Here is an 11,036-nt window from a genome sequence, read left to right as displayed (position 1 = left end):
TCTTAACGCAGTGATACCAAATGTGTGTATATTTTTTATTTTTGTAACCCTTTAATTTTCAATGGGGCAAATGGGGGGGATGATTTGAATTTTTAGGTTTTTTGATTTTTTTTAAAGTTTGTTTTACTTTTTTTTTATTTTACTAGTCCCCCTAGGGGACTATAAAGATCAGCAGTCTCATCGCTCATTAATTTATCCTGATCTGAGCTGCACAGCTCTGATCAGCAGAAATGCTGCGCTCTGGTTCTAGCTGCTGCTCTGTTGGCTGTAGCAGGAAGTATGTCATGATAGCAACAGGAGTCATCACATGATCTGTCGTTACCATGGTAACCAATGGCTCCCCGCGATTGCATCCTGTGGCCTCCGATGGAGGCGGGGAAAGGCGCGTTACTCGCTGTGGGCATTTACATTGCGCTGTCACATTTTGACAGCACGATTTAAAGGGTTAACAGGCATTGGTGGATCGCACATCCACCTGCGCCTGCGAGGCACACATGTCTGCTATACAAAGTTAGCAGATATGTGCGGGGATCACCGCAGGCTCCCTGTAGCAGCTGGCAGCAATCACCCCTTCATGATTTAGGACGTACAGTTACATCCTTGGTCGTGAAGGATTTAATAAAAAAAGGCCCTCTTAATTGTTGTTGTCTTGTATTTTGAGTTAGTTCTCATTAGGAAATATTTCTCACTTTTACTCACTGGAAAACATCAGCAAGCAGGTGAAATGCTCAGGAACTAACCCTCCCTGGTGCAGCTCCATAAACCACCAAGGCACCAGTAATACGTTGGATCCGGCCATTATCTCTCGGATCTAATTAATGACCTTTTATTTAATACTTATTTTTACATCTCCGCATATAAATCAGATTTGAAAATATCTAAAAATAAAACCGCTCTTATTTGTTATCAGCGGCTGCAAAACAAACCCCAGGGTCGTATTGACCGTGTTGTGATGTCCAGATGTCCCTGCTGAATCTGTGCATAGAGATGGCTGTATCCGGGATTACTCATATCACATAGTCCTCTGTCATTGGAACTGCAGCTAAATCAATGTTTGCCCCCTCTGCCCGGGCTGCACGGTGCAGAAGGTGGAGAGAGCGCAGCTCCGCACTCCATGGACCTCACCTCTCCCCTCCAGGTTACCTTAGAAACTAATCTTGCGTAGGAAAAAGTCATATGGTCCTCAGCAAAGTGATCAAGTAACCGAGTGCAGAATATAACCAGAAATTAGCTGCATTATACATCTGCTTAAAGGGCAACTCCTGCCATGTGTATAGTAACATCAATGATACAAAAAATACTGCCCCCTATGTACAAGAAAATCACTGCTATAATACTGCCCCCTAGGTACAAGATTATAAGTACTATAATACTGCCCCTATGTACAAGAATATAACTACTATAATACTGCCCCTATGTACAAGAATATAACTACTATAATACTGCCATCTATATACAAGAATATAACTACTATAATACTGCTCCTATGTACAAGAATATACCTACTATAATACTGCCCCTATGTACAAGAATATAACTACTATAATACTGCCCCTATGTACAAGAATATAACTACTATAATACTGCCCCCTATGTACAAGAATATAACTACTATAATACTGCCCCCTATGTACAAGAATATAACTACTATAATACTGCCCCTGTGTACAAGAATATAACTACTATAATACTGCTCCCTATGTAGAAGACTATAACTACTATAATACTTCCCCTATGTACAGGAATGTAACTACTATAATACTGCCCCTATGCACAAGAATATAACTACTATAATACTGCTCCCTATGTAGAAGAATATAACTACTATAATACTTCCCCTATGTACAGGAATATAACTACTATAATACTTCCCCTATGTACAGGAATATAACTACTATAATACTTCCCCTATGTACAGAAATATAACTACTATAATACTGCCCCTATGTACAAGAATATAACTACTATAATACTGCCCTCTATATACAAGAATATAACTACTATAATACTGCCCTCTATATACAAGAATATAACTACTATAATACTGCCCCCTATATACAAGAATATAACTATTATAACACTGCTCCTATAGACAAGAATATAACTACTATAATACTGCTCCTATGTACAACAATATAACTACTATAATACTGCTCCTATATACAAGAATATAACTACAATAATACTGCCCCTATGTACAAGAATATAACTACTATAATACTGCTACCTATGTACAAGAATATAACTACTATAATACTGCTCCTATGTACAAGAATATAACTACTATAATACTGCTACCTATGTACAAGAATATAACTACTATAATACTGCTCCTATGTGCAAGAATATAACTACTATAATACTGCCCCTATGTACAAGAATATAACTACTATAATACTGCCCCTATGTACAAGAATATAACTACTATAATACTGCCCCCTATGTACAAGAATATAACTACTATAATATTGCCCCCTATGTACAAGAATATAACTACTGTGATTTTTTTGTTGTATTATGGCAGTGAAATATTTCCTCTCTTTGCTGTTACTGAACTGGTAGATGAGAATTTTGGGGCCGGTGTTTGGCATATACCGGTCAGTTATTACCATAGTTGTAGTTGGAGCAGCCGGTGACTTTATGATCATGATTAGGGATGATCAAATACCTCAAATATTCGGTTACGCCCATATTCGATGAATAGGTCGCCGCTATTTGAATATTTGCGAATATTCGATGCGCGATGTAAGTCTATGGGAAACCCGAATAGTTGCCGAATAGCAACTATTCGGGCTTCCCATAGACTTACATTGCGCATCGAATATTCGCATAGCGGTGACCTATTCGTCGAATATTTATGAAGCCGAAAATTGCCGAATATTTGTGATATTCGATCATCCCTAATCATGATCTTTTCCTCCTATATAACAGGTGTTTTTGCTGCTGTTGTTGATCTCTTGCTCCCTCTTGTGGTGATTTAGCAGAATGTTCACATCAGCAGATTCCTCCATTCTTGCATAGTAGGGGCACATTTAGTTTCCATTGTGTTCCAGTTTGGATTTTATTCCATTAATGTGATGGAATTGTTGGAGCGAGCCGGGGGTCAGTGAGCGGAGCCGTGTGTGGGGGGCTGGAGCCGTGTGGGGGGGGCTGGTGAATATGTTATGTATCCTGGACTGGAACACAAAATACAGAAGCCACAATGTATCATTAAAGATAAGTTTATTGCTATCAGCATGACTGTGTGACCGGGGGAGCGGTCAGTCCACGGCCGGGATGGGTGGCTGGATGGGGCTGGGGTCGTCCTTAGTGCTGGATCCGGCGGATGGATTGGATCTGGTTAGTGTGCGCCTGAGTGCTGTATTCATTGTAGTTCTTGTATTCGCCATTGTGTCTGTCCCTCTCCAGCACATACTGGTAACCTCTGTATCCAGGGAACTGGTACGCTACCCAACTGTGGAGAACAGAGACGCCAGGTAAGGAGGGGGCTTTAACATGAGTACAGGGGTATATAGATATAGATGGAGAGCCAGCGGGGGGCTGGAGAATGGGAATGCACACTGATACAGGTGGGTGGCCGCAGCACAGAGCAGGGGAGGTGAGGATTGTGCTGATGGGGTCTGTGCATTTAATGATGACAGCGATGGTGTGGTGATATGGGGTGTGGGAGAGAAACAACCGGAAGATACAGGCAGATAGTAACCCAGTGGAAAGCTCAGTTTCCAAGCAGCACAGAGTATTTCAGGTGAAAATTTACTGGTCTTGAGGATAGTGTCTCAATGATATCAGTTAGGAGATGGCTGCATGTGCACTGGGTCATGATACAAGGAGGGAGATGGATACAAGTGGGCAGTCAGAGACTGAAAATTATACTGTGAGAGGAACGGGTTCCCCCAGCGGCACAGAGTATTTCAGAAGAGGTGCGGTGAATACAGTGCTTAATGATATTAGTTAGGAGATGGATGAATGTGCACGGGGCAAAGTCATAATACAAGGCATGAGATGGAAACATGTGGGCAGTCAGGTGCTGAAAAAACTGTGAAAGGAACGGGTTCCCCCAGCAGCCCAGAGTATTTCAGGAGAGGTCCTGTGGATACAGTGTCTTGATGATATTAGTTAGGAGGTAGGTGAATGTGCATGAGGCAAAGTCATAATACAAGGCATGAGATGAAAACTCGTGGGCAGTCAGGTGCTGAAAACACTGTGAAAGGAACGGATTCACCCAGCAGCACAGAGTATTTCAGGAGAGGTCCTGTGGATACAGTGTCTTGATGATATTAGTTAGGAGGTAGGTGAATGTGCACAGAGCAAAGTCTTGATACAAGGACAGAGATGGATACAAGTGGGCAGTCAGGTGTTGAGAACACTGTAAAATAAATGGCACAGTGGCACAGAGTATTTCAGGAGATGTCCTGTGGATACAGTGTCTTGGTGATATTAGTTAGGACATGGATGAATGTGTACTGGGCTAAGTCATGATACGAGGAGAGAGATGGAGACAAGTGAGTGGTCAGAGGCTAAAAATTATAGTGTGAAAGAAGCTGGGTCCCCCCAGCAGCACAGAGTATTTCAGGAGATGAGAGCTCTGATTTAGGAGGTTACAGACTATACGGTATAGAGTGGAAGGAGCACTATCCTCCAGAATTTCAGAGTATTTTGGAAGAGGAGAGTGCTGATCTTTTGGGAGGCCACAGATTAAGAGGGATAAAGTAAGATGAATGTGATACAAAGCAGCACAGAGTAATTCAGGAGAGGAGTTTTAAGGTTTAAGTGTTATATAGAAGAAGAGGATAGTTACCCTAAAATGTATGAATGGTGGGTATCCAACCTCTGGGACCACCACCAATGCTGATAATGGAAGGGACCTACAGCTGATTCGGTGTATGGCCCCTGCACAGTCTACAGCCGCCAGCTGCCTACTGTGCAGGGAAATAAGGGCCGGCTGCAGGTCCCTAGGGGCATAGCTGGGTGATGGGGGTCCCTGAGGTCAGAGTTGTCTTCACTGTATAAGATGGGGATGGCCCTCTAAGAGGACACAGGAGAAGACGATACTCACGCTCCAGAGTTGACCTTGATTGAAGCCACCTCTTTGGAGCACCAGCCCATGGCCTGCAGGGAGGGGTAGTCATCACACAGCTCAAACTTGCGCCCCTGGAAGTTTTCACCTTCGTATAAAGTCACTTTACTGTCGCTGTGATTCTGTAGAAAAAAAATAAAGAAAAAAGTGACCCACACAGTTACCCTCCGAGATCAGGGTCCCAACCTCACCGCTCCAATACGTCTGTGGTTTCCTTACTGCGCATTTCACAGGTCGGAAGGACAGAAGGTGTTCGGTTCTGTAGCCACTGTTTCCGCTCCAGGCCTCAAATCGAGGGTAATCGCCCTTCTCAAGGATGAACTGCTGCCCCTGGAATTCTGGGTATTCAAACCCAACCCATCTGGTTAGAAGAACATAACTGGGTCAGGGTGGGTTTCATATCTAGAAGATTCCCTTCAATGTATTTTATATAATGATGATGAACTAATATAAAGAGCAGAAGCCGCAGAGACTTCATTATAGCAACTATATGTAACATTGTGACACTGTGCAAAATACTTAGAACTCTATGTCCTGATCGCCATCTAGTGGTAACGCGTGGCGGTGACACTTACGGGCCATTTTCTACTTTGATGGATCGGATCTTGCGGAATCCTCTCTCCATAATGTTGGGACATTCAATAAGGAATTCGCATCTCTTGCCCTGGAAGTTTTCCTCCTCCCAAACAGTCACTTTCCACTGCCCCAAGGTCTCCATTGGCTGGCTGGTCATAATTCACTACAAATGGAGGATAAAAGTGTTCAGAGACAATACAGAGTATGTGTACTCCATTTTACTGTTGCATTACTAACTTAGACATACTACATACAGGTCATAATAGGGGAAATGCTTAACTGGCAATTCCTAAAAATTATGACCGGAAAATACTATAGACAGAGGCAAAACGAGGGCTCCCACATTCTATATGCAGAATGTGTAAAGGGGACCACATGGTATTTATATATATATATATATATATATATATATATATATTTCTATAGTAAAGGGGCCTTGGAGCACTCTCAGAAACAAATGCCTACATCCCTCATAAAGCTTCATCTCTCATTACTAACCAGTGAACAAGAAATGGCTTTATAAATCTCTTCCCCAGTGGAAGCTGTATAAATCTGTATGTAGTGAGCTCCCCCTAGTGGTGGCTGTATATATCTGTAGTCATTCAGCTCCCTCTAGTGGTGGATATATAAATCTGTATGTAATGAGCTCCTCAAGAGGTGTCTGTATGAATCTGTATGTAGTGAGCTCCCTCTAGTGGTGGATGTATAAATCTGTATGTAGTGAACCCCCCCTAGTGGTGGCTGTATAAATCTGTATGTAGTGAGCTCCCTCTAGTGGTGGCTGTATAAATCTATATGTAGTGAGCTCCTTCTAGTGGTGGCTGTATAAATCTGTAAGTAGTGCGCTCCCCCTAGTGGTGGCTGTATAAATCTGTATGTAGTGAGCTCCCCCTAGTGGTGGCTGTATAAATCTGTAAGTAGTGAGCTCCCCCTAGTGGTGACTGTATAAATCTGTATGCAGTGAACACTCTATTGATGACTGTATAAATATGTATGTAGTGAGCTCCCTCTAGTGGTGACTGTATAATTGTGTATGTAGTGAGCTCCCCTAGTGGTGGCTGTATAAATCTGTACGTAGTGAACTCCTCCTAGTGGTGGCTATATAAATCTGTATGTAGTGTATCTGTATGTAGTGAGCTCCCCCTAGTGGAGGCTGTATTTTTCTGTATGTAGTGAGCTCCCTCTAGTGGTGACTGTATAGTTGTGTATGTAGTGAGCTCCCTCTAGTGGTAGCTGTATAAATCTGTATGTAATGAGCTCCCCCTAGTGGTGACTGTATAAATCTGTATGTAGTGAGCTCCCTCTAATGGTGGCTGTATAAATCTGTATGTAGTGAGCTCCCTCTAGTGGTGGCTGTATAAATCTGTATGTAGTGAGCTCCCTCTTGTGGTGACTGTATAGTTGTGTATGTAGTGAGCTCTCTCTAGTGGTGGATGTATAAATCTGTATGTAGTGAGCTGCCCCTAGTGGTGGCTGTATAAATCTGTATGTAGTGAGCTCCCTCTAGTGGTGGCTCTATAAATCTGTATGTAGTGAGCTCCCTCTAGTGGTGGCTGTATAAATCTGTATGTAGTGAGCTCCCTCTAGTGGTAACTGTATGTATAAATCTGTATGTAGTATTCTCCCTCTAGTGGAGGCTGTATAAATCTGTATGTAGTGAGCTCCCTCTAGTGGAGGCTGTATGTATAAATCTGTATGTAGTGAGCTCCCTCTAGTGGAGGCTGTATAAATCTGTATGTAGTGAGCTCCCTCTAGTGGAGGCTGTATAAATCTGTATGTAGTATTCTCCCTCTAGTGGAGGCTGTATAAATCTGTTTGTAGTGAGCTCCCCCTAGTGGTGGCTGTATAAATCTGTATGTAGTGAGCTCCCCCTAGTGGTGGCTGTATAAATCTGTATGTAGTGAGCTCCCCCCAGTGGTGGCTGTATAAATCTGTATGTAGTGAGCTCCCCCTAGTGGTGGCTGTATAAATCTGTATGTAGTGAGCTCCCTCTAGTGGTGGCTGTATAAATCTGTATGTAGTGAGCTCCCTCTAGTGGTGGCTGTATAAATCTGTATGTAGTGAGCTCCCTCTAGTGGTGGCTGTATAAATCTGTATGTAGTGAGCTCCCTCTAGTGGTGACTGTATAAATCTGTATGTAGTGAGCTCCCTCTAGTGGTGGCTGTATAAATCTGTATGTAGTGAGCTCCCTGTAGTGGTGACTGTATAAATCTGTATGTAGTGAGCTCCCTCTAGTGTTGGCTGTATAAATCTGTATGTAGTGAGCTCCCTGTAGTGGTGACTGTATAAATCTGTATGTAGTGAGCTCCCTCTAGTGTTGGCTGTATAAATCTGTATGTAGTGAGCTCCCTCTAGTGGTGGCTGTATAAATCTGTATGTAGTGAGCTCCCTCTAGTGGTGGCTGTATAAATCTGTATGTAGTGAGCTCCCTCTAGTGGTGGCTGTATAAATCTGTATGTAGTGAGCTCCCTGTAGTGGTGACTGTATAAATCTGTATGTAGTGAGCTCCCTCTAGTGGTGGCTGTATAAATCTGTATGTAGTGATCTCCCTCTAGTGGAGGCTGTATAAATCTGTATGTAGTGAGCTCCCTCTAGTGGTGGCTGTATAAATCTGTATGTAGTGAGCTCCCTCTAGTGGAGGCTGTATAAATCTGTATGTAGTGAGCTCCCTCTAGTGGTGGCTGTATAAATCTGTATGTAGTGAGCTCCCTCTAGTGGAGGCTGTATAAATCTGTATGTAGTGAGCTCCCTCTAGTGGTGACTGTATAAATCTGTATAGTGAGCTCCCTCTAGTGGTGACTGTATAAATCTGTATGTAGTGAGCTCTCCCTAGTGGTGGCTGTATAAATCTGTATGTAGTGTGATCACCCTAGTGGTGGCTGTATAAATCTGTATGTAGTGAGCTCTCCCTAGTGGTGGCTGTATAAATCTGTATGTAGTGAGCTCTCCCTAGTGGTGGCTGTATAAATCTGTATGTAGTGAGCTCCCTCTAGCTGTGACTGTATTTTTCTGTATGTATCGAGCCCCTTATCTATCTCTCTATCAATATCTACTCATACGAGATATATAAAGTCCATGGTTAACATTTAAGTGAAATATGAACAGATACCAGGAAAAAAATATAAGTATATACAACTAGATCATGTAGTAAATTATTGATTTTTAAAACTAAATAATAAGAGAACTAATGATCTATTAACTAATCTATAAAGCTCTAAAATATAATAAAAAATATAAAAGAATACAAATATATTGTTTACATAATTACAAAACAAAGTGTTGAAATTTCTAGAACCAAATTGTAACAAAATATCAGCATCAAAAAGTAAGAATAAAAGTAAGAATAAGTAAAATGCCCAATAGAAGAAGAATACTGTGTGTGTGTGTGTGTATATATATATATATATGTGTATATATATATAATATATATATATATATATACTAAAATAAATATAAATCAAAGTACAGTATGTGATGAAATAAGTGTAAATATTAATATGCGGAATGACCACATTTAAACTTAATAAAAATAGCAATAAATGTTTGCAGAGTAAACTTCCCTCTGATTTTGGCTTCACTCATTTTGATTTCTTGAGGTTAATGTTGAATATAAATGAATAAATATTATTATTATATTATTATTATTATTATTATTATTATTATTATTATTATTATTATTATTATATTATAGTAATGACATTTTTGTAGCATATTTGCAGCCCAGTTCCCCCTCGGGGTGTCGCTCCAGGTTGTGTGATCGGCACCGGCCTTACCTGAGTCGCAGGGGACTGGATGCAGCGGTTCGGTTGTGGGTGGCCTCCCGGCCTTTATATATATAGCCACATACATAGTGGATAATGCCGAATCTGCAGATCTCGGGGCTGCACACTCAGCACAGCCGGGGATTGGGTGAAGGGAGGGCACCGGGCGAGTGCGGGCACCGGCGGCGGCTGTAGGGCCGGCCAGGCTGTGGGGCCATTGTAGCAGAGGATCAGGCCCCACAATGGAAAGTGCTGCGCTCTGTTTGTGCAGCGTCAGACACAATGGCGAGTGACTGATCATCATAAGCCCCTTTATGTGACGCCCCGTCCTGCTGCTCTGGCAGCTTCAGCGCTGGAGCCCGGGGGTTGAGTGAGGGGACGCCGGGCAGAATACGGCAGAATACGGGCTCCAAGCTATATTCTGGTCACACTGGCCCATGTTCACTCATTTTCTGGAACACTTTGCGACAAAATTTTGGTGGAAAGTTTTTGGCTTTTTTTGTAGATTGGAGAACTAATTCTTATTAGCTTTTGGCACAAGTTAAAAGTCCTTCTGCTGTAGGGTACTGTCTGCAGCGCTGATGTCACGTCAACAGCGCTGCAGCCAATCAGTGAGCTCTGAGTCTCCACCGCTGCTTCCGCTGTAGGGCACTGTCTGCAGCGCTGATGTCACGTCAACAGCGCTGCAGCCAATCAGTGAGCTCTGAGTCTCCACCGCTGCTTCCGCTGTAGGGCACTGTCTGCAGCACTGTTACATCGACAGCGCTGCAGCCAATCAGTGAGCTCAGAGTCTCCACCGCTGTCTGCAGCACTGTTATATCGACAGCGCTGCAGCCAATCAGTGAGCTCAGAGTCTCCACCACTGCTCCTGCTGTAGGGTACTGTCTCCAGCACTAACATCACGTCAACAGCACTGCAGCCAATCAGTGACCTCCAAGTCTCCACCACTGCTCCCGTTTAGGGTACTATCTCCAGCACTAACGTCACATCGAAGCGCTGCAGCCAACCGGTGACCTCTGAGTCGCCACTGCTGCTCCCACTGTAGTGTATTGTCTCCAGCACTAATGTCACGTCAACAGCGCTACAGCCAATCATTGAGTTCCGCGTCTCCATCACTGATCCCGCTGTAGTGTACTGTCTGCAGCACTGACGTCACATCAACAGCACTGCAGCCAATCAATGAGCTCCAAGACTCCACTGATGCTCCCGCTGTAGGGTACTGTCACCATCACTAAAGTCACATCGACATCGCTGCAGCCAATCAGTGAGCTCTGAGTCTCCACCGCTGCTCCCAGTGTACGGTACTGTCTGCAGCACTAAGGTCACATCAACAGCGCTGCAGTCAATCAATGAGCATCCAGGCCATCAAGGCCATCAATTCAGGCAGAGCTGCTGAGCCACCCAGCTGCAGACAATAACAGACTGCGAGCAGTGAAGGAGACTCAGCGCTGGACCCAAGGAGGTGGAAAAAGCACGTTTGTGGTTTTTTTTTTTTTACAACCCTCTTTAAAGGGAACCTGACAGCAGATTTATGGTGCCCAATCCATGGCTATCACGTGTCAGGCATGGGCTGTATGATCTTAGCCAGGTCTATGTGATTTCTAGATCGCTGCAGCATATCA

At 43.2% G+C, this 11,036-nt stretch overlaps 1 protein-coding gene across 1 annotated transcript; it reads right to left on the bottom strand.

Moving 5' to 3' along the window:
* Nucleotides 1-3,234: 3,234 nt before the first annotated feature.
* On the bottom strand, nt 3,235-9,684 carry CRYBA2 (crystallin beta A2). The gene is made up of 5 exons (XM_075318782.1): nt 9,427-9,684; nt 5,653-5,816; nt 5,297-5,438; nt 5,057-5,199; nt 3,235-3,454 (listed from the first exon to the last, which is right to left on the bottom strand). Exons 2-5 carry the CDS (start codon nt 5,808-5,810, stop codon nt 3,307-3,309), a joined length of 591 nt encoding a protein of 196 aa, XP_075174897.1. The 5' UTR covers nt 5,811-5,816; nt 9,427-9,684; the 3' UTR covers nt 3,235-3,306.
* Nucleotides 9,685-11,036: the final 1,352 nt, after the last annotated feature.

This window comes from Anomaloglossus baeobatrachus, chromosome 7 (genome assembly GCF_048569485.1).
Source record: "Anomaloglossus baeobatrachus isolate aAnoBae1 chromosome 7, aAnoBae1.hap1, whole genome shotgun sequence".
Lineage (NCBI taxonomy): Eukaryota > Metazoa > Chordata > Amphibia > Anura > Aromobatidae > Anomaloglossus > Anomaloglossus baeobatrachus.
This window is presented reverse-complemented; position numbering and strand designations above follow the sequence as displayed.

Excerpts from the sequence above, each read along its gene's own strand:
- CRYBA2 (XM_075318782.1), bottom strand. The coding sequence starts at position 5,810 with ATGACCAGCCAGCCAATGGAGACCTTGGGGCAGTGGAAAGTGACTGTT. Across the intron at positions 5,200-5,296 it reads TCCGACCTGTGAAATGCGCA|AATCACAGCGACAGTAAAGT; the intron begins GTAAGGAAACCA and ends TTTTTTCTACAG. Across the intron at positions 3,455-5,056 it reads ATCAAGGTCAACTCTGGAGC|TTGGGTAGCGTACCAGTTCC; the intron begins GTGAGTATCGTC and ends TGTTCTCCACAG.